At 45.5% G+C, this 24,484-nt stretch overlaps 1 protein-coding gene across 1 annotated transcript in view; it reads right to left on the bottom strand.

Annotated features, from left to right (window-relative positions):
• Dock2 (dedicator of cytokinesis 2) overlaps window positions 1–24,484 on the bottom strand; it is a 400,319-nt gene that overhangs the window by 56,563 nt on the left and 319,272 nt on the right. Inside the window, exons 30-33 of the mRNA XM_075941339.1 lie at window positions 21,065–21,143; window positions 14,854–14,954; window positions 14,703–14,761; window positions 3,075–3,223 (exon numbers count right to left, since the gene is read on the bottom strand). Of these exons, the coding sequence (XP_075797454.1) occupies window positions 3,075–3,223; window positions 14,703–14,761; window positions 14,854–14,954; window positions 21,065–21,143 (388 nt within the window). The remainder of the gene's footprint in view (window positions 1–3,074; window positions 3,224–14,702; window positions 14,762–14,853; window positions 14,955–21,064; window positions 21,144–24,484) is intronic.

Raw genomic sequence — 24,484 nt, 5'->3', positions numbered from 1 at the left:
ATAGGAAAGGAGGGGCAGAGGAGAAAAATATAACTCTAATCTGTCCATCAAAATAGAAAAGCATCCAAACTTTAGTAACAGGGCACCTTAGTAATCAGTCTCTCCTTACTCTAGCCCCTGGTACTTTCACTGCTGTGACCTGCAGGCACTCTTGACAGTGTATCTGATCTGCATTATTCATTTGCTGTGGAATTGTTTCTCTGCTCCTTGGCCATCTCTGTGTGTCCATATTTCAATTCCTTGGTCAAAACAGTAAGAACTTGGACACATCCAGCTGAGACACCAGCTACCAGTAAAAGTTCAATTCTCTGATTACTGCAAGATGGGCATTGGTGTTACCAATCTCAAAGGGAAGAAGAGAGACTACATGAATGAAACAAAGGTGTGGACAATGTTTGCCACACCGTGAACACTAGTTAGTGTCTGTTCTGGCCATCATTACCATTCTGACTAGGTGAGGTTGAGGGAGAGTCAAATACTTACAAAGAAATGACCACAGGCAGGAAATAATAGTCAATGCCTCAATACACAAAATGACAAGCAGGAAAGCAAAGATCTCTTGAAGGACATGACACGTGGGACAAGTCCTTGAGGACCAGTCAAAGTTTAGAATGAAGTAGTGGAGGAGCAGGCAGAAGAAACACATAAAGAATATCTTACAGGACAAAGTCACCCAGGGTAGCTATGGAGATGGCTGGAGAGTAGGGTAAGTGGAGACTAGAATGGAGGGGATGGCTGGCAAGCTCAACAGTCAGCCAGAGTGAGGGTGGGGATGAGGGTGTGGAGCTGGAACACCAGCTGGCAGGCATGGCTTCTGATGGATGGGAACCTGAGAAACAATGAGCCAGGAAAGGGTGACAGAAATATGGTTCATCTCTTATTGGCGCAGGAGACCACTTCCTAAAAATAACCCCAGCAGCACAGACATGGAGAGAAACCATTAATAAATGGGGCCTCCTGAAACTGAGAGGCTTCTGTAAAGGAAAGGACATGGTCAACAAGATTAAATGACAGCCTACAGAATGGGAAAAGATCTTCAAATGGTCTGATCTCCAAAATATACAAAGAACTCAAGAAATTGGACACCAAAAGAACATATAATCCAATAAAAATGGGGGGGGGCTGGAGAGATGGCTCAGTAGTTAAAGAGCACTGGTTGCTCTTCCAGAGGTCCTGAGTTCAATTCCCAGCACCCACATGGTGGCTCACAACCATCTGTAATGAGATCTGGCTCCCTCTTCTGGCGTGCAGGCATACATGGAGGCAGAATGTTGTATACATAATAAATAAATAAATCTTTAAAAAAAATGGGGTACAGACATAAACAGAGACCTCTCAACAGAGGAATCTAAAATGGCTGAATGACACTTAAGGAAATGTTCAACATCCTTAGTCATCAGAGAAATGCAAATCAAAACAACTCTGAGATTCCATCTTACACCTGTAAGAATGGCCAAGATCAAAAACACAGATGACAATTTATGCTGGAGAGGATGTGAGGTAAAGGGAACACTCCCACCAGAAATGGAGGAGTGTGCTAGATGGCACAGGATGTCAGTATACTGATTTCTCAAAAAATTAGGAAACAACCTACCTCAAGACCCAGCAATACCACTCTGGGGTATATACCCAAAGGATGCTCAGTCATACCACAAGTACATGTGCTCAACTATGTTCATAGGAGCATTATTTGCCATAGGCAGAACCTGGAAACAACCTAAATGCCCCTCAACCGAAGAATGGATAAGGAATATGTGGTACATTTATACAATGGAGTACTACACAACAGAAAAATTTTGTGGGCAAATGGATGGATATAGAAAACATCATATTGAATGAGGTAACACAGACCCAGAAAGACAAATATCATATATACAAGTATTATAAGTGGCTTTTAGACATAAAACAAAGAAAAAACAGCCTACAATTCACAATCCCCAACCTAGACAACAAAGAGGACCCCAAGAGAGACATACGTGGATCTCATCTACTCGGGAAAGAGAAAAAGACAAGATTTCCTGAGTAAATTGGGAGCATGGGGACCATGGAAGAGAGTAGGAAGGGAGGGAGAGGGAGGGATGAGAACAGAGAAAAATATATAGCTTAATAAAAAATAAATATAATTTTAAAAAGCCTTTCAGATGAAAGAAAAAGAAATATGGTTCATCTAAGGATCCACAGGAAAGGGAGTTTGGAATATGTCTTTTACAGAAGTCTTTCAAGCAGGATTCTTGGGAGGCAAGACAGGGCTTGAAGGAAGAGGCAGAAATGCTGGTGAAGGTGCAGAACATAGAGCTTCAACTGGATGAGAGGGTGGGGCTCATGGGAAGTCATCAAAATGTAAGGGAAGTACTCAGGCTGCCTTGCAGTGGCTTTGGCAGCAACCTGCCTAAACAAGGAAGTGACTAAATGCTTCAGGCCCCTGCTATGCGCACAGACAATTTCTACTCCTGCCCAAACTTCTAGAATGATTTGGCCTTGATAATGCCTGCTATCCCATTCATTGGAAAACACTTAACTGAGAATTCTTGCATTTTATGTGAGTTCTGGCTGACATGCTGAAGAAAACCTTGAGGACCCGATACACACACAGATGCCTCTTGAGTGACAGGCCTCTAACTCCATTTGCTGTCCACTCCGAAGTGCAGGCTGAGTGTGACACTTGGCTAATAGGATTTTTTCTTCCTCTAGATAACAGATTTCCAAAGTCATTCAGGAAAATGAAGTGCCAGACAAGGTTGGAAGCGAGCGTGATATGGCGGGAGCGGCACCTAAGAAGCACATTTAGGTAGTCGCTGGGTCCGGAAGTAAGATTCCCGCATCTTGAGAATGGGATGGAACAAGAACAGAGCAAAAGAGTGCGTTTCCATCTTGGCCTCAGGTAGAAACTGTGAGAGAATTGACCAAATGTGATTTGCCAGCTCATTCTGGGCACACGAATAATGTCCCTGTCCTACTGAAGCCTCCGAATGATGTACAGGCAGATGGAACGAGGGTATCATTATGGGGAAAATGGGCCGAGAGTTAGGGATTCTGGCGTGAATTTCCAGCTTTGATTTCTTTTTCTTTTTTACCTTTTTGAAAGCCCCAGTCCTTTGATATTCACACAGCATCATGTCGAAGAAGATTGGGATGGTGGCTTTCCTGAGCTCAGCCTCAGGGATAAGTGTCATCTCTAATATAGGTCCCACCATGCCAGGGATGAAGCAGATTTTGTTCTGGCCTGCAAAAGAAGAGGGACAGGGGCACATGAAACAATTCCATGATGGACAGACAGGTCCTGCTCCCGGAAGCCGGGGAAAGGAAGAAAGGAGGAGGAAAGTCAAAACAGGAGTTAACTCTTCTGTAGCTGTTTACCAGGAGACAGGCAGCTTTGAACATTATGTATAGGATGGCTTGCCAAGAGAGGAACACGCATCATCCCAAACAAGCCCCCTTTGTGAAGGCCAATAGCGTATGAAGGTTGATAGTGAGGGCACAGGTAAGTGCTTCAGTGTTTGGGAAGGCTGAGAGCAACGGCATGTTTAAGTGCATCAGTGTTTGCAAGGGCTTCCACCTGCATCACGCCTCTGCAACACACAGCCCTAACTGAAGAGAAGCGAGGGCGGTGGGTGTGCAAGCATGTTTGGAGTTAAATCTGTCTGCATCGTAAGCCGTGCTTCCGAGGTCTGGATAAAACGTTTCTAACAGCGGGCTCTATGAAACAAGAAAAGCACGTCTCTCCTAAGAAGCTGTAGAACAGCTTGGTTAGGGGGATTTAAAACAGCACTTTCAGGCAGATGGACCTCTGATGCCTTCTGCCTCATTGCAGGCCATGCCCTTTTGGTCTGCAGTTCAGCCACGCTAGCTTGGCTCCAGTGCCACGTGTTTGCCTGGCTTCTGTAGCTCCAAGGCCTTCCTTAAGAATGCTTTCCCTGCTGCTTTCTGCTCTTCTCCTTCATCCCATTTCCCCTGGGTGGCTCCCGTCTTAGCTCCAACACAGGAATACAGGCACGCCCCCCTGCTTTTCACCCTTCACCCCAGCTAGACTGATACCTACTCTGCCCACCCCCAACCTTTCACCCAACTGTGAAACATCCTTACTTATAGACTCATTTGATTGACACCTGCTTCCCGTACTGGACTCCACGAGGGCAGAAACCTGTTCCTGTTCTCATCATCTTGGTGGGTCTGAATGGAGAGCAGATTCGAAACCCAGGCAGTGCCTATCCACTGAGGAAAACGCTTTGCCTGGCTCCTCAGTCATTAGCTATTTGACATGGACATGTGTCTCACCAGAGGCTGAGCAGACTCAGCGTGTGAGATCATGTCTGTGTGCACTTGGCACAGGACCAGGCAGATTCAGCACCCCACGACAGATGAAACGCCTAAGGGCACCAGTTCTGGAGCCTGGCTTCCCCAAGTTGTAAATGGAATTGTATCAACTAGATGTGCCATGTTGAACAAGTGTGTCTCACCGCTTGGAGACTCAATGTCCTTACCTACAGCTTAAGCTAACAATAGTATTCACGTCATAAAGTCATTTTTAAAAATAATGAGTCATGGGCTGGGGAGATGGCTCAGGGGGCAAAAGGGTTTACTGCCCAAGCATGAGGACCTGAGTTTGAATCCCCAGAACCCATGTAAAAGTCAGACATGTATCCCCATAAGTTTCTGTGTGGGAGCTCACTGACTCACTCCAGACTGGCAATAGGGAGCATGCATAGGACTGAACCAGGCCCCCTGAATGCAGGTGACAATGGTGGGGCTTGAGTAGTATGTGGGGCCACTGGCAGTGGGACGAGGATCTAACCCTAATTAAATCATGAACTGACTTTGCGGAGCTCATTCTCTGTGGAGAGATACCTTGCTCAGGCTAGGCACAGTGGGGGGCGGGGCTTGGTCCTGCCTTAACAAGATGATGGGACAAACTTCGTTGACTTCCCAAGGGAGGCCTTACCCTCTCTGTGGAGCAATGTTTGGCGGTAGGGGAAGGTGTGGGGGGGGGAAGTAAGGGGGTGCTGGGAGTGGTATATTAAAAAATTAATAATAATAAAATGGACATGTAGCACAAGTGTATATGAGCTCAGCGATACTATGAGGGGATGGGAAGACAAAACAGGAGAATCCCAGAAGCTGGCAGACAAGCCAGTCTGGTATAAGCAATAGAAGCATGACAAGGAGATCCCATCTCAAACATGGCGGAGGTTGGGGACCAACTAAAGTAGTACCTAAAGTAGTCCTTGGGCTCCATATGTATTCCATACCATGTATGCACACTTATATTCATATTCTCCCCCCTTACAAAAGAGCCATTATTCAGTGAGCTGCCAGGTCAGTGCATGTCACATGACCTATGTCACAGAGCATTAACTGTTGTCACCATGCTGCTTTCTCAGAAAGAACCACAGAAGGCAGCCTGTTGAGCCGAGTTCAGTAAGTGCCCCAGAACGTGATGCCATCCCAGAGGTGAAGAAGGAAGATTAGCACCTAGGAACTGCAGAGTCCCCAGGGAGTGACGGTAGACAAATCCCAGCGGTGGCCCCCTAGAAGCTGACACCATGCCTATGCCATGGGTAGTGGCCCCTCTTTCCCCTTGCACCCTATAGCGCAGGAGCCTGCCTGGTTTCCTCCACTGTGAGGAAGGACACGGGACAAAGGGCTCCTGAGGATATAGAAACTCAGGCGGCACCGTGTGCCGCCTGGCACGGCTTCTTTTGATTAAAGTGGGAAAAGGAACTGAGAGGAAAGGTCATTGGAAATCAATTCTCATTCAGCCTTAACTGTCATGTTGGAGGATTTCCCCCCAAATCCAGGGGAAAAGGCATCGTCCGAAGAAACCTGCAGTTATGGGAAGTAAATGAGGAAGTCAGGCAGAGTTGAACGGCACAGAAATGCGTTTCTGGGCAATCAGCTCTATCTCTGAAGGCATTTGGATTAAACTCGAACCTCAGTTCCTTACTTTAGCCCAAGCAGACAAAAGGAAAATACTCTTACTTCTTCCTCCTGGTTTGTAGTAGTTGCTAACACAGGCTTCTGACCTTGTCCTTCAAGATCCTTTTCAAACAACAGGAGGGTTTTAAAATTCAAAGTCGAGTGCAATATTAGGCAGAAGGTAAATTGGAGCTGTCAGATAAGCAACGGCGGGTGGGGATGGCTGCTTATGCAACGAAGGCCTGTAGAATATCAGAGGGTGCCGGGGCGATAGGGATATCTTTAAAACGCTTGTAAATGAAGGATGGAGATGCTGTAGACTGGCAATATATTTTGATATTTTTGACCTGTTTTCTATGTAGTCTGTTGAGGTATTTGGGAGAATGGGGAAAGAAGAGAAGAGAGATGCTGATCTTTAAATACACCGTGGTTGCAAAGGCACTTAACTTTGTCCCCCAAAGAAATATTATTCCTTTATACAAAAAAAAAAAATCAGCACATTAGAATTCTTGTCTAAATAGCCAAAGGAGAGCATGGATTTGTATATCTTTATGTACATAGGCACACAAGCTCACAGAGATAACACATTTGTAACTAACTGAAGAGAAACTCATTTGGAAGAAAAGAATTCTCATTCAAGAAACACACCTGCTGCTATATGGGGGGAAGAAATAGAGGGATTGGTCTGAGATATATATATATATATTAGATGCTGGATACTACCAGGGAGAGATAGCAATTAGAAATGGCATTTAAAATGCCGGGGAGCCAGCAGGTTAACTCCAGGTGTGGCAGGGCTGGGTGCTGGGAGGATTGAGTTCCGGGAGTTCAGGGAAAGCCTACCTGTGTGGATGTAAAGCGGCCCTGTGTGTTCCCACCTGAGTTGCTCATCAACTCAACGGTACTTGCCTGTCATTCCTTCAGGGAAGACTGACAACTGAACACAGAGGATCTGAGATCATGGGCAAGGAAAGGAAGATAGGAAATCGTTGGGAATTTTAGAAGGGAGCTGAAGAGGTTGCAGATCCCATGAGGCTACTGCAGGACAGAAGGGGCAGACTATGTGGCTCACTACATGTTACCACAGACCCTGACATGTACAACAAGGGCAAGTTATGACATCTTGGGTTTCAGAGTCCGGTAGACCTCCTGGGCATTTCCAAATCAAGAAAACATCACTGTGTTCTCAGGGAGAAGAGTGAGGATAGCTGGCTAGCCTTTCAGCTTCAGCCTGGAAAACTATCCCGGCAGCTCTGGGAGGTGCCTAGCCCTGCTTCCCTCCGGCCTATGGAGTCTCTGACACTGACTCCCATGGTCAGCTCTCATCACTCAACCTCCCTGGACCTCTAGAAACACATGGTACATGGTAGAAGGTTAAACAGTGAATAGAAACACAGAAACATGGGGCTTTTCAATATATGGGACCTGAGGGAACTCAGTAGCCTTAATGCTAAATAAAGATGGTGGCACAGTGGGTGGGGGTGGGGGTGGTCCTTTGGGCTCAGCGCTGTATCAGGTTCTAGAAAGAGGAGAACTAAAACAAAATAACATTCCATGTGAAAACCACTGGGCCTTTTAATGGGAACTTATAGACTACTCAGCTTTTTGCTTTATACTTTAATTCACTCCTATTGTAAAGAATTAACGAGGGACAGGATGCAGATGGATTTTCTTTTACTGCTCTGACACTCACGGTCCTCCACACTGCTCTCGGGCCCATTGGATGCTGCCTGGTCCACCTTCACAGACGGGTAGAAGGCATTGCACTCTGCAGGCCATTGGCTGGAGGCCCCTTTGTGCCCTATTCATGCCTTGCACCTGCCTTCCCTCCGTACCCTGTCCTCGGCTTCTCCAGTATATCCTGCCTCTTCTCCCTTGGGCTTCACAAATGGCCTCAGCCTCACTCTCCTCTCTGAGTCCAATCCCACACATGCTCATGAGAATAAACTCCTAGGCATTCTTTAGGATGCTAAGGCTCATTGTAGATGCTGTGAGCTGCTGTCTTTTGAACAATTGAGGTATGACTATCCAGGGGTCAATGTAGTCTGAGCATACAAAAAAATCTACCCAAGAATAAAATATTTTAAAACCTTGAAGATGTTTTATGCCGATCATCTCTTAAAAGTCATACAACTTTGAAATATGAAGTTAAATAAAATAGAGACCATTCCTGGTTTATGAGATTAAGTATTCAACTTCAAAGCTACTACTAAAGCAAAGTATATTTTATAGAAATTGTCTTGAATTTTTTTTTCATTGCTGGGCTTGAACCTGGGGCCTTATGGATGCCAGGCAAGCATTTTACCTCTGAGCTACATCTCCAGCTCTGCATCCTGGATTTTGAATTTGGATCCTTTTTGTCCAGGCTAGTGATACACAATTCAGTCCTCGCTCTTGATGTCAGGCAGATACAGAAAGCTGTACTCCAGGAAGCTTCACCACTGGGAGCAAAGGTCGTCAAAACTCCAGGGTGCTGGGTTACTCAGTTGGATGAGGATTTGTGATATATTTCCGACTTACATATCTTATTACAATAGCTTATGCTGAGTTTATTAGAATGTAATCCCCATCATAAAGTACATTTGTGTAGTTAAAATTAATTCATTGTTCCTTTTAAGTCTCTCTTTCTCTTACCCTTCCTTTGTCTTTTAGGACAGGGTCTCCTACAGCCCATGTTGGCCTATATAGCTGATGATTAAATCAAACTCCTGATCGTCCTGTCTGCAGCTCCCAAGTGTTGGCATTATAGGCAGTGCCATGTCCAGGCCTTTTGAATAGTCTGATAGTGTAGGTACTAATGTATTTAAAATAAGACTTACAGCTCACGTTCTACCCCAACAGGACAGGTCAATAGAAAGAAGAGCTTTTGGCTCCTCCTTGTTGGAGTGGTCCATGACACTCACTCTGCATGGTCCTCATAGGCTTTACTCTACAGCTATTTCATCCTTACAGACATGAATCAAAGGATTGCAACCAATATTCGACTTCTCAGTGGTACGACCCAGTCAATGAGGACAGGCCTGTGTTGTTCAACTGTATTCAGTTTTAATGTCAGTCACATGACCTTTAGTAGGTGCTTGTACTGGATTCCTGTTATTGATGTGGTTAGTCACAACTCACTGATGACTTCAAACACATTTTCTCATACTCCTAGAGAACAAAAGTCTAAAATGGGTTTTATTGTACTAAAACACCAAGGAAGAACACACATGACCGAGGTCAGAAGTCCAAGAGAGAATGTGTTTCCTTTCCCTGTCAGGTTTAGAGTCTCCTATCCCTTGGTTTACGACCTCTCACCTTAACCCTTATTGGGCCTTCCTCAGACTTCTCTAGTTCTCATTTTTCTGCCTCTCTCTTCATATTCAAGGACCTTATAATTGCATAAGCCCATCTGGATAACCCAAGACACCCTCACCACAAGAGTCCCTACTTTGATCACAATACTTGCACCCTTTGCCATTTAAAGTACCATGGTCCACCACAGTGCTCAGTGTTTGCTATTAAGTGTATGGATGTGTGGATGGATGTTTCCTCTAACCCCACTCCGTATTTCTTCTGGGCAGCCTGCTATCCCACTTCAAGCAGCCTGTTTGCTTAGGCCAGCTTCCTGGAACTCTTGCCTTGTTGCATCTTTACTTCAGCCCTGAGGTGGGCCACTCACTCTCTGCCCTGCTTTAGGAGACATTTCCACCATGGTCTCTGAAACTCTATTGCTTCACCTTAAACAGCAATATTCTAAATGCCCCCATCTAAACAGAAGCTTCTTCCTTATAGGATATGAGTCACGCCCTATTTCCCCTCAACCCTCCCGCTATCAGTCCACTTGGTTATGAAGAAAGTGTATAAAAAGAAACAGCCCAGCTGTGCTCCTGGGCTTGCCAGGTATGGTCATCCCACACATGTGGTCAGGAAGTTACTGTCTTTTTTTCCCATGATGACAGTTAACACATCAGCCTGACATTAAACCAAGGGAAAGTGGGAAGGTTAAATGCAAAGTCATTTTAGCAAAATGGGCATTACCCCATGCTCAGCAGAAATCCAGTGTTAGAAACCTATACCATTGGCATTGGTCCAGGACCCTAAAACACAAAAGGCACAAACCCTTAAATGGCTGCGCTCCTAACACTAAGTAGTCTTCCTCGCCAAAAACTCTCATGACATGCCTCCTTTCTCAGGTCAACACACATGCAAGCGTGAACACACACATGCCTATACCCTTCCCAGAAGAATGACTGTTAAATAACCTTCAAGTCTGAGATGAGCCTTGCAATTAGTTCTCTGTAATCACATGGCTGCTACAGACTTTCCTAATAAGAAGAAGATACTGATGCTGAGTCTCTTGATTGCTGCTGGCATTAAAGCACAATTTCAAATACTAGCATGCACTATGATTTACTTATTATCAGTATTCTCTGGAAAACAGTTGGCTATTTCATGTCATTTGAAAATGTTAACTCTTTGGAAAAATTATTCATGAGAACATGAGGCTTGGGGTACAAAGACGAATTCTTCTAAGGACAGCTCAAGGAACCGTTGCTCGCTGACCTTGGGTGTGTCCTTCTGCTTCAGCTGACCTGCCAGAGCTACATGACCTATGAGATCAAATGAGCTGATCTATTCATTAGAGGTATCATGAAAATCTGGCTACCGAGGCTAACCCTAAAGCTCTCATTTTCTTCCTTAACAAAACCTCAGAAGACAGTCAGTTCAGAGCTGGGAATCTAAGAAGACAGAACAAGTGTCACCTCCATCCTCAGCACGTGACTGTGTCCTCAAGGCGTCAACATGATTGCGGTCTCTCCAGCCATCATGTCATTCTCCAGAAAGAAGAAGAGCAAAATAATGATGTGCTGGGCTCTTTGAGTCCTTTCTCCCCTCTTCCCATTTCCTCCGCCCCCATTTCTCTCTGAAGAAATACTTTGTTAAATACACACAAACATGTTTCTGCTGGGTTTTTTTTTTCTTTGTGGGACAGATCCGGGTCACACGATCACCATCTACTCCGAGACATTGTTAGCTGAACAAATTTCAATTCTAAAAACAGAAACAAAACCATTATCATGATCCAGTCAGCTAGGAAAAGAAGAGCTACTGCATGCGCCCTCAGCAAAAGCTACTACTGAGAGCTCAGCTATTCCATGAGCTGCCCTTTCAAGCCCGTCATTAGCTGTGTAGTGGTCTCACCACATCGGTCCCTAATGAACTCAGAGCTTGGCCCTGGTGAGGATTATCAAGCTAATCTCATTAGTGCGCTAACCCCAGAATCCCATGGAGCAACAGGGGAGGATGTCAATGACGCAGCCACTCATCCTCCCTGCCTCGGATTTCTGTTCTTATTCCCGAAAGAGACAAGGAAAAAGAGGGTAGCCATGTCACTAGTGAATGGAAGCCTGGGGTGTGTGTGCGTGGGTGTGCTCACACACCTACCCACATACACCAGGAAGACCCCTTCAGAATGATGTGCTTTCTTCTTCCTCAGAAGTCTGGCCAAGAGGTGAAGGGTGTTTCTTTTGGCACAGTTTCCTTTGATTTCTGTTTCCTGCAGTAACCATCATTTGTCTGAACAAGAAGCCATTTAGGGAAGACCAACACAGTGCTGCAGTGCTGCTCTCCACGATCAGATCTTTAGCAGTGTGGTATGGGAATACAGCATTTAGATGACAATGCCAGAGGCCACCTCTAGTCCCCTTCACATAGAGTGGCCTGGGCCTCTGTGTTCTCACAATTGCTCTTCAGAAACTCCTTGCCACCCCCAGCAAATACCATCACCGAGGGCAGTCGCAATCCATGGCTTTTTCCCTGTGATCCCTAAATAGGTCTTTTAATTGTGCTAATTCATTCTTCAGGCATTTTGAGTAGCAAAGAAATCTGTGATGTGTCTGAGCAAGCTCTCCTGCCAGCATGTTTGTTTGGTTCCTACCTCTAGTCCACTAAGTGATTATGTATGAGCCCTTTCTCCTCTCTGAGCCTCAGTTTCCTCACTGGTAAAACCAAGGGTCAGATCATATAAAACCCCTTACCCAGCTGTTCTCAGGGGTTGGCACTGGGAGTCAGCCATTTATAACAGGACTTGTGTCCCCTGCTCACTTTAATTACAATATTTCTGCTGCCTATCCCATTTACTTATTGAGCATGGAGTCTTCTTTTTATTGGCCCTCAGCTAAAAATAAATGTTTGAAAAATGCTGGACAATATGATCTCTAAAGGGCCCTTTCCAGCTCTGGTGTTCTGTGATTCTAAGCAGGTGGAATATTTGGTAACAGCTTTTCATTCATCAGCATAATTGGAAGTACAAGACTCCCTGCCAAAACATAATCTATATCTAAATAAAATCTTCTGGGTGTAAAAGAGTGCAGTGAAGGATGTTCAGAGGAGAAGCAGGCTGTGTGGAGCCTCTTGCAACCAACAGAGCAGAGCTCCTTGTTCTGTGATTCTGACAGAGCCTGGGGTGGGGAGCTGGGAGTAGAGGCCCACCGCAGCTTCAGCTAGTCTCTGTTGGTAGGAATACAGTATGCAAAGCGGGAAGCCATTCTCTTGCTGGGAGCATGCAATATTTTGAAAACATTCAATTAGTCATCATTGATATTCACACACTGGGAAATGCCTTGAAAGAATCAGGTTTTTGGCTTCTTTTGAAAGAAAAATCGGAAGATGTGGTAGTGATGAGCTGCATTCTAGCCAGATAGCAAGGGGCTGGAGAGCTGCAGCCACTGGTGGCTGCTGTCTGCTGAAGTCGGTTAGCAATACTTTGCTCCTGGCCCTTGCTTCCCCTCACACGTGTCTGCACTTACATTGCCTTCTGTTTTCTTTCTTTCCTTTTTCTATTGCAAAGCAATGGTGTTAGGTTTGGAACACACAATGTTCCACACGGGCTAAGGCTTGGCTTCTAGCTAATGTCAAGTATTTTCTGGAGGAGAATTAAACTTTAAGGGGCAGGGCCTGGTGGCAAGAAGTAGGTCTGTGGCTGTGTGTCATTGTAGGGTAGGGATGGGACTGTGTTTTGCCACCCCCAACTCATTTCCTTTCCACCATGATCCGAGGAGTCTCTATTGCACACCCCTGAGCTGCCGTGAGGTTCATCACAAGCTCTGAATTCACAGAGCCAAGGGTGGGTGGGCTGAAGCCTCTGAAACCACAAGGCAAATGAAGGAATGGTCTTGGCTATTCTGATCCTAGTTATAAAAAGCTAGCTAACACAAATGAGAAGTGAGACAAGGTATTTCTGATAGCCCTGTCCTTATTCAAAGTTGCCAGACATAGGACATGATAAGAAAATATCTCCTAGGGGAACATCATAATATCTAAAGAGGTTTTGATAGCCACTACTGGGGACAGTGCCACCAGCAACTTAGAGGATAGAGCTCAGGCCCAGCACCCACCGATGGCCCCTACAGTCAAAGGTTATCCTGCTCCGAATGTTGGCAATACCTGCCCTGTAGAATCTCTATGGGTTACAGGGCTCTCTCTACTTCACTCTTTCAGATTGCTGTCTGGACCCCATTCTTTGAGTCTTATGGTATATACTGGACTGAGATTCAGCCCAATTAGGTTCCATCTTATTGGACCAGAATAAGAATAGGAATAAAAATTTTGACGTATGTGTGCAGACCTCCACAGCTATATTCACTGCAGTCTTTCTCTTAAGACTTTTACAGGGACTTTGTGAGACAGTGTTAATTCCTTTACTTAGGCCAAGGAATGTTAAATTCTCTTGCTCGATGGTAGCTTGTACATGACTTGGCAAGGCCCCAAGCATACCTGCAGCAGTCTGTTCTGGGCCTAGGTCCTTTGCTCTGCTTTAGTCATGAGCCAACTCGTGACTTCCCTATCATTAAGTGTGTGGTCTTAGCTGGGGTCTGATGTCACCAACATCCACAGAAACCATACTGGTATTCTACCTACTGTACTATATGCCCCCTCCTAGCAGAGGATAGATCTTACTCTAAAAGTTACCCAGAGCATCTTCTGGGGGCCAGAACACATGAAGAGTTCTGGGGAAGTGGGAAACAAAGTCCAGGATGGTCATAGAGGTTAAAGCCAAGAGGCAAATCCCCTTATCAATGTCTCTACTGCTGAGGGCCAATAAATAAGCCCAGGGCAGAACAACTGAATTGTATACAAGAGTCAAAGAGAAAACCAAATGTCAGAGACGGACTCGCTCTCTCTTCACTGACTTATCCATCTATCTTTCATGCAATATTCAATCCATAAGCAAGATTAATGGCCACTGTGCTTACAGAATGAAAACTCCACTCTGAGACTTCTGGTTGTCCAAGCTCAAGAAAGCAACTTCCCACTTCGAGTTTCCGGATCAGTAAGAGAAAGGAGGTGGCCCTAAAGGATGCGCTTTGAAATTTCTATAGGATCTCTTTAGTCCATGCCTCACTCGGAATGTCAGCAATGGTCCCTCCCTCTCATCTCTCCCTTCACCATGAACCACAAGCCAGTCCTTAAGTCACTGTGACCACGGGCAGCTTTGAGAGTCATTCCTGGGAGGATCCGTTCTCCCACCCCGTGAGGTCCAAATGTATTCAGGGGCCACATCACACAAGAAGCAGGATGTAGAACAGTGACCTCCAATCAGCAACAAGCATTCCCGTGACGTATTGGACCACTCCCACAGCAGCCCTGCCTTCTCCTCCCTCCTACAAATTCCTGTTTGACTCCATAGGTCTTCAGGAACATCACACAGAAGCAGATTCACGGGGAAGAACAGGGTGGAGGTTGGTCTTCAGGAAGGCACTGGAAGCAGGCAGATGCATCTTTCCAGCACAGGCACACCTACTCACCAAGCTTATACCACATATCACGGATGGAGAAGCCAATGAGCCGTCTCATGTCCCCGTACCTGGAAGAAGCAAAAAATACCGGCTTCAAACCCCATTCCAGTGCATTTCATGACGCCCTGCCCCCCTCAGGAGATCCAAGAATGCAACCTACTTATTCAGGATTTTGTTGTACTTAGCGTGCGTGAACTGCTCCAGCTGCAGAGAGTCCTGGGTGATAAAAGCCACTGCCAGATGAAAATAGTTGTTCCACAGCTGTGAAAGAAAGAGGAGAACCGCTATGGAGAGGGCCTGAAAGAGGGGAAGCATATTAAACACGGTGTGACGTGAATAATTTATGAAGATGGCAGATGACAGAGGCGAGGCCAGTTTAATTGTGTGCTCTGCAATTTCCTAACTGGCACAGACTCTGAAATTAACATTCTGGCCAAAGCAAGGACAATGAATGGCTTTCTCCAGGCGCTGGCCATGCCTTTCCCCTCTCTGACAATGGGCTTGCCGGAGGAGAATTTTAGAGCTAGGTTCTTGTGGCGGTGGTGCTTTTTGTTGATTTGGTTTTTGAAAGATGAATAACTCACCCCAACTGGTGAGCTGGTTCCTGCCCTGAAATTATAGGTGTGTGAGAGTTAAGACTACTCGGGAAATCAGAGCTTCCTGCGATAGCACCCTCCCTGATCAACCTGACAGCTCTTAGGAGCCAGCCTGTAATCCATTCTGACTTAAAGTGCTCTGCATTTGCCTTCCTCTCTGTTCAACGATCTTGAAGCCTGGTTCCGGGACTATCAGCAGCGTCACACCTTCAGTGGGGGAGGGAGTCAAGCCTAGAGACATGGGTACCAAAAAACACTCGGTGAGGGTGATTCCCTTTCTACCAGCTTGTATGTCCTCAGCTGCTGTAAGTTTTCCAGGCGTATGATCTGCTGCTGACTGGGAAGGAGACTGGTGGAATCCGCTCCCCCAGCTGGCGGTGAGCCAGAGCAGAACAAACACTCAATACATCCATATGGAAAGTACTCAGAAGGATGAGCACGGGGATGACAATACTGATGTGGGCCACAGACGGGGAAGATGGAGGTCCAGATTGGGTGTTATCGAACCTCGGCAAACTCATCTGCAAAGCTGGGGTGACCCGGTACTCACTGCAGTGGGCTGCAGTGAAGGCAAAGTGAGATGATGTGTCTACCAGGCGTGAACCACAGTGAGAGCATGCAAGAATCTGTCGGTGTCATTGTTGTTTCCTTTTCATTATCCAAGTGGATTCTTTTGTACCAAAGCGGAGCCTAGCCATTTGGATGCTCAAGGGGAAGTGTATTAAGATGCCTGGCTTGCTAAGTCTTTGTATGCTGTGTAGCAAAAGGACAGACCCAGCAGCAAGAGAGACTCCCCTGCCGTGGAATCGGTTACCTTCCGATTCAATCAGGCCCATGACAGGCTGCAAACAACCATCACTGCCGTGGTCATGACTGTTCAAAGTCATACCTTCCACAAGCCTAGAGGTCTAATTTCAGAGAATATCAGGCTGGGGGTCCCCATTTTCCATGAGTACACAGCTTAATGTCAAAGCAAGAAACCCTAAGAACCAGATATGTCACGTGACCACACACAGCTCTATCACTAGTGGACACAAGGAGAATTTAGTTATTTTTAATTAACCAAAAAAAGTCATAAAAGTAACATACATATGGCTTTTTCAAAGTGCAAAGAGCAAATGTTTCAATAACAAAACATCATTTTTCTAACCTGTCTTGAAGCATAGCCTAATGGAAAAAGGAAGTAATGTCTTGGTATCTTCTCAGAGAACTTCCGTGTCTCAATAAATACACAGGTGGGCATCCTTCACAAACAGGCATAGTGTTCTCGGCTTTTTCTCTTTACCTGTCCATATTATGATTCTCCAGTACTGACAGGGATCTGCTTCACTGTCTTTCCGTGCCTCATAGTATTCTTGCTGTAAGGTTTCTTCTTCACCTTCAACCCTTCCCTTACACATAGACATGACCTTGGCCCCACTTCTCTTCCTCCAGCCCTAGCACTGCACTAACCCCCCTCACTGGAGCCTCTTTCTGCTGAGAATCTCTCTGTGTGGTCTCCATTCCTAGGACTAGAATCACAGAGCCTCAGGACAGAGACAAGTAGCCCTCTTTACTGTTTGTTTTTGTGGCTACTGCCCGGATGCTTTCCATGGCTACGATCTAATTACCATCTCCACTGTCAGGAGCATGCTACCCTACCTGTTTGAGACTCTGTTCCTTCAGGTTCCTTCACCTGGAAAATGAGGATAATGGGCCCCAAAGGGTGTAGTTATAAGGACTAAATGAGGAAATCCTGCCCAGAAAACTCCCATGGACTCTAGCAATACAGGTTTAGATATCAATTCCTACATCAGCCTTCCCAGTAATGTACACTAAAGCAAATCTGCTGGCATCCATCCTCATTACACTCTGTGCACAGTGTTCATGACATATTCTAAAGCAAAGACTTTGCTTTCAATCTTCACTACTGAATGTAAAGGTCATAGAGACAAAGACTTCATTTACTTGGATCACCTTGATATATAGGATGTTTAGCTGTATGCCTGACCCAGCGTGTATCACAGCAGTATTTGTGAAATGAGTTCACAGTGAATGGCCACAAAAAATTTTTCTATGTATTCTTATCAACCCCTCTGAAGAGCTGGAGAGATGGCTCAGTGGTTAAGGGCCCTGGCTGCTCTAGTGGAGGATCTGGGTTCAGTTTGCAGTATCTATACAGCAATGTACAACTGACTCACGAAGATCTGGTACCCTCTTCTGGTCTCTCTGTGAGTACCACACATACATATACACAATTTAAAAATAATAAAAGTCAAATCCCTTTCAGAAATGACAAAATTTGTGTTTTTCTCCTCATTTAGACATCAAAAAACTGAGGGCTACAAGGAAGAAAATTGCTCCATCCTACTGGTGAATATAGCATTGAGAGCCAAGTAGATCTCACTCCTGAACTCTGTTGCTTTAAAAAGCGTTGAATTACCACATGATCGTGGTACAAACCCACAGGTTCCAATGGGAAGTTTAGATACAAGTATATCACTGTATATCCACTACCCAAACATTCATTGATTCTTTGTGGTAAATGTCTCTAGTCTAGGTACTTTAAGATATACATAGTTACTTTCACAAAATTGACTCTCATAGACTCTACAAACGAACAAACTCACCAAGTGTGTGTCTTTCTACATGTGGCTTGTTTCACTTAGCACAATGTTCTTAGCATCTATTTAAGCTAAGACAAAAGACAGGATTTATTTTCTATGCCTGAACAGTATTCCACTGCGCATAGGACATTTCCTTTATGCCTTGCTCTGTTGATGGACATGTACATTGATGCCATGTTCATAGTATGACAATAAACAAAGGAATGAATAATATCCCTTGGCACTGATTTCCTTTTGAGTCTCTGCTTAGTAGGGGAGTTGCAGAACTTCATGATGAAGTAGCCTGGACCCTCAGCACAGGCCCTGCAAGGTTAATCCATATCTTCTTTTGATCTCTGTGACCTTGAAGACAGCAATCAGCAGCAAGTCCCAGCATCCAGAGGGGACCATTGGTCTTAGCTCCCAGCAGAAACCATCATTTCTTTAATGCCCAGGCCTTGGTGCCTTCGGAGTGGCACCCATGGAACTATTGGCTTTTTGCCCTTTGAATTACAAAACCACCACTTAGAGGAGAGGTTGGGGGTAATCTCCTTTCCCAGGCCCCTGCTCTGCACAGAGGCGGTTCCTGCTGGTATCATATGCATAATACATGAACCCACAAGAAGGAGTCTGGGTGTTCCAGGCAGGGTGCAGAAAACAAATCCAGTCTTACAAGGGGGAGGAAAAGATGGGGGCGGGATAAAGAAAAAGAGGAGACTGAAAAATGACCCAGTTTGGGGGATACTTTTCGCTAAATATCTGTGGAAGCCTCATTAAAAAGAATTATTTGATTCTGTGTTCCCAGCTCAATTTCACCGTTTACAGAATCCTGTGGGTGTGACAGCCTCGGGCCATGTTGTGTGATCAAAAAGCAGCTTCCCTGTTGGCTTGCCTGTCAAGAACTGACCTGAGTCCCTCGCCCTGATGCTTTTAAGGTCACTGCTGATCAGCACCACCACCACTGTCACCACTGCTGCGGCCCCCACCATCGCCATCACGATCATCATCATCACTATCATCACCACCATCATCACTACCACCATTATCATCACCATCACTACCATCAAAATGATGCTAACAAGATTACATTCATTAAATGGCTCTTATGCTGCCGGGACCATTCTAAGTGTGCTACATGAATCAATTCACCTAGAACTGTTCGAAGAGATAGCCGTTAATGGCATCTTCATTTAGCAATGAAGAATCCAAGGCACAGAGCTGTGTAGTACTTTACCTAAAACCACACGATTCGTAAGTCTAACCTTTGCACACATGGGATGTCCGTTTCCTAGGGCTCTTTCATATGTAATTTTTCTTTCAGGAAAGTTGTATGAAACCTAAAAGAATGGCATAGAAGACTGGAACTCATCCTGTCGTGGGTAAGTACCTCTCTAAGACCATGGAGGAGAGTGGCAGTCGACCAGCAGGTCCTGAGGCTGGAATTGCTGACACCAGGGGAAAATGACAAACCAGCTGGCTTTTTATGGTCACATACTGCCTCTCTGGCCCCTGGGTATGTTGTCCCTCCAAACACAATGGCAATATCCACTTCTCTGAACAGGCTTGTAAGTGGAGCCTGTGGGCATCCGTGCTACATTTTCGGGGAAAGGAAACCATTCTCTTGATCTTAAACAGCCAGAGTGACATGTTTCATTGCCCTGTGAAAGATATATCATCTGGAGAGAAACCCTCACCCAAGACTGTTGTGACACCCTCAATCTAGAGTGTGACCATGGTTCCACATGGCAGCCTACATCAGCCTCTGCAGGTTTTAGTCTTAAACACATCACTGCATTGACTTCAAGCTCTCTGTGTATGGCTTTGGGGTCTCACTCCTGCAACTTTAGAGAAGAAGCTAGCTGGCAGAAGTTTAAAGCTTGCAGGGCAGCTGGATGGCCCTAGCATGATTTCTTATGACCTGCCATATAAAATATGGGGAAAGGGCAGCTGTTCTTCTTACGAACATCAGTCACTTCAGGTCCCTGATCTGAATGCAAGGTCATGGGAGAGAGAGCAAGAACCTTGTTCAAAGAGGACCTTTATCCCTTCAGCCCGGCAAAGGCTCAACCCATCTTTCCAGCAGGGTCTCAAGCCAGGTGTCATCTCCCCCAGGGGACACAGTGTGCACCAGGCACAGAGCACAGAGTGGCTGAGAACACAAGGCTCTTATTCTTGTGTAGTCACATCTTACCTGAAGGGGGAAAGAAGACATGTATGGGGACACAGGAGCAAGAGTGATAACCTCAAAAGGCAGTCAGTGCCACAAAGAAGCTCGAGAGACCCAGATGTGACTTCATGGCCTCAGGGTCACTGGACGAACCTCAGAGAGGAGCCAGGCACTGCAGGCTCTTTAAGGAGCAACTATTCTGAGGGCAGCTGACTGGTAAGCTTCCCCAGCATGCTCCTGGGCTGGGAGGGCAGCTGGCATTTTACAGACATATCACTCAGGTGGGATGACATCCTTGCCTGAGCCGCTGAGCTAGAGAGGCCAGTGTGATGGAAACACAGCATCTCAGACGAGCAGGCAGGAAACAGCGTAGCCCTGAGTTACTATGCTAGGTGACTTCCGTTCACTTGGTCTCTACTACCAGAGGCTCTAAGGTTGAGACTTTTCTGGAGGGGCTTACTTGAGGTGTGGGTGGGTCCTGCAGTCATGCATGCACAGCAGGACAGACTTTCCCATCAGGGTTTGAAGAGCGTGTTCTTTGTGTGATGTCTAAGAAGAGACATCACTTCACTTACCCCAGGGACATTCTTATCATCCCCCTGAGTGTCTCAGAGATCCTGAGTCTTGGCTGAGCACACACACACACACACACACACCAAAATGACTTTTAGAGGAATTGGGAAGTCACAGAGATATTCTTGAAAGCTTTACTGTAAATCATACTTCAGGGTCTGTGACTGGCTGTTTCTAGGCGCCAATGAACAAAACAGTAAGAAGACATTACATTTTTAAAAGGTGGTACCTGCTGGACGGAGAGTAAATGAGAGCCTCTATTGTGGGAGGTCCCATTTGCATATGTGTCCCTGCCAATGCTTCAGAGCTTCGCCTTCCCCCTCCCCCCTTCCCTTCTGCAGCATCTCCAGAGACACAAGGCTCCTGTGTGCTTGCAGGTGTTATGTTGATGGAGTTATCAGCCCAATGCTGCCAGGATGGCCCTGAGCATCTCCAACACTTCACACTCACCTGGAACTCAAAGTTTGTGTGTTCAAGAAACTTCTGGTTCATAGTTTCTGCAAACTTGTTGATCGCTCTCAGGAAGACCCTGGAAGAGGAAACAAGGTTACTGGACCATTCGTGCCTCCTCTCTTTCTCCTCTTCACAGCTAAAATTTCCTCATCTTCTCCCTGGGCAGGGTTGGTCTTCAGATGAGGACACTGCAGGTCAGCACACAGGCTGCAGCTGCCTTGCTAGAACTCAACAGCTATCTATTTGACTTTTTAGGAATTTGTCTTGTCTAACATTCAACCTCTTAAAAGCTTATGGCTGAAAAATCCATGCCACCCGGAAATGAAATAAAGATCCTTCCCTCGCCCACACAACAGCCAATGTTCCATGGGATCCTGTCACCTGAGAAGGGTGCCACTAACATGTGGGTGAGCATCGTTTCAAAGGTCCCCTTAGAAGTGTCTCTACGAGGGATATTTTAAGGATGTCGTTTTGATAAATGACATTACACAATGAATGCGGTTTCATAGCTTGCCTGTTTCGCTCAATAATAAATCCTGCGCTCCTTTCACACCAGTGAGTGCAGCTGCACGTCACCGTTTTTAATCACCAAAGAGCATTCCCCTCTTTGGCTGCAGCTCAGTTTATTTAATCAGTTTCTTATTGATGGGCCATTTTGTGGTTTCTCAGATTTTTTTTTTTCCCTAATAGACAATGTTCCCGTGATCACTCTTCCACGGACCTTGCACCTCCTTTAAGCAGTTCATTCCTAGTCCTTCGGAGACCCCTAGCTAGTCAAATCTCACTCACATTTCAGATTTGGGTGCCTGCTGACAAAATGCACCCTCCAGGTCTCTCTGATCACCTGGCTCCCCTTCTCCTTCCATGCCGACTGTTCCTACAGCCTCCCTTCTCTTGCCCTGTCATTCTCAGGGACACCTGGTCCTATGGGACAGCCCCACCCATAACCATTGCTGACCTTCATGGTTCTTCCACTGCCCATGGACAACCCGAACCCTCTCTTTACACCCAATGATCTTCATTCTTTGGCCCTGACCTTTCTTCCTATGATTACTTTTTTTACTATTCCCCTGTGATTCAGGTCACCTCCTGAGTACTTAGTGACATGTTTTCATTTTATCGCTTGTTCCAATTCTGCTAAGTTAAAATGATGCTTTTCTGGTATATACTTGAGGGTGTCCTGTCCAACCTCTAGGCATTGTGATGTCATTTTTGTCATTTATAAATGTGCTGGGACACGTTCATTGCTATCTTGGAACATACAAAGCCCAGGGCTGCAAGTTGAAAACACCCAGAATGCACTACTTCCTCTTTTTGTTGTTGTTGTTGTTTTGGTTTGGTTTTTTTTTGTTTTTTGTTTTCATTTTTTTCAAATTATTTTTATTGTTTTTATTGAGCTATACATTCTTCTCCGCTCCCCTCCCTTCTGCCCCCTTCCCCCTTACCTTCTTCCATGACCACTACATTCCCAATTTACTCAGGAGATCTTGTGTTTTTCTCCTTTCTATGTAGATCTATGTATGTCTCTCTAGAGAGGAACCTCTTTGTTATCTAGATTCTCTGGGGTTGTAGCCTGTAGGCTGGTATTTCTTTGCTTTATATCTAAAAGTCACTTATGAATGAGTACATATTTGCCTTTCTGGGTCTGGGTTACCTCATTCAATATGATGTTTTCTAGATCCATCCATTTGCCCACAAAATTTTTCTGCTGTGTAGTATTCCATTGTGTAAATGTACCACATTTTTTTTTTATCCAGTCTTCAGTTGAGGGACATCTAGGTTGTTTCCAGGTTCTGGCTATTACAAATAATGCTGCTATGAACATAGTTGAGCACATGTCCTTGTGGTATGACTGAGCATCCTTTGGATATATACCCAAGCGCAGTATTGTTGGGTCTTGAGGTAGATTGTTTCCTAATTTTCTGAGAAATTGCCTTGTTGTTTTCCAAAGGGGCTATACCAGTTTGCACTCCCACCAGCAATGGAGGGGCATTCACCTTACTCCACATTCTCTCCAGCATAAGCTGCCATCAGTGGTTTTGATCTTGGCATTCTAACAGGTATAAGATGGAATCTCGGGGTTGTTTTCATTTGCATTTCTATGATGGCTAAGGAGGTTGAGCATTTCCTTAAGTGTCTATCAGTCATTTGAGACTTATCTGCTGAGAGTTCTCTGTTTAGGTCTGTACCCCCATTTTTTATTGGATTATTTGTTCTTTTGATGTCAAGTTTCTTGAGTTCTTTGTATATTTTGGAGATCAGTCCTCTGTGTAATGTGGGCTTGGTGAAGATCTTTGGCATGGGAGACCACTTCCTAAATACACCCCAGTAGCACAGACACTGAGAACAACACTTAAGAAATGGGACCTCCTGAAACTGGGAAGCTTCTGAAAAGCAAAGGACACGGTCAACAAGACAAAACCACAGCCTACAGAATGGGAAAAGATCTTCACCAACTGCGCTACTTCTTAAAATTTTTGCTCATTCTCCTATGCACAGGTCACTTTCTCACTCTCCTAGGGCAGTCTTCATACCACACGTGACATCTTAGCTGTCTCCATGTAACCAAACTTCTGTTTTCGGCCATGAGCCATTTGTTCACAAGGCGGGGGTCCTAAACACTCCCCTTGCAGCTTCATTTGCACATTCCCTGTGATCCTGGAGGATGCATCTGAATGGCTCAGGATCTGTTTCCTCCATCAGAGCACACGTTCCTAGGGATTGGGAACATCTCTTACTCACAAGGCTTGCTTTCCCAGTTTGTATCTTTATCCTAGGCCTCTCCTGAGCTCCCGCTTGTCTCTAAGCTCTCTGCTTTTGACACTAAAGCCGAGTCTCATAGACTTCCTGTCCCCACTCCCTCTTCTCTTGGTAGTTGGTAGTTTTCCTATGGAAGCAAAGAACAGTACCCTTTGTACTTGCTACTGGAAGAGGGAAGAGACTCAGCTCTGATAACACTGTTTTTGGCTTTGCCTCCTAGCCAGCACTCTGCCTGTCTGGGCACATCCTCAGCAGGTCCAGAGCCACCTACTTCATTCACCCCGCTGCGACAGATGGGGACAAAGCCATAATCATTACTCTTCTGGAGTTTTACAGCTGCCCCTCAACTGAGAAGTGCTGAGGCTGGGGATTCTGCCTTCTTTTCTCAGTACTGCTCAGGGAATTCAGACCCTTATGTCCACTAGGCAAACACTCTGCCACCTTTTCCCCACGATTTCTGATGAGCAGCAGGCAATCATTGTCTCCTTGTCCTCTGAATGGCTGGTCCCAAGAAATACATACAACCTGCCTGAGGAGCCAGGGGAGTACAAGATAGGAAGTACAGATAAGTATGGGCAATAATTTGACTTCCATTCTGATTGGGAGCCGCTAAGAGAGCTTATACAACACATTTGCACATCACAAGTGTCCCCTCCT

Source organism: Microtus pennsylvanicus, chromosome 11 (genome assembly GCF_037038515.1).
Source record: "Microtus pennsylvanicus isolate mMicPen1 chromosome 11, mMicPen1.hap1, whole genome shotgun sequence".
Taxonomy (NCBI): Eukaryota; Metazoa; Chordata; class Mammalia; order Rodentia; family Cricetidae; genus Microtus; species Microtus pennsylvanicus.
Note: the sequence above shows the minus strand (reverse complement) of the source record. Positions and strands in the feature narration are given on the sequence as shown.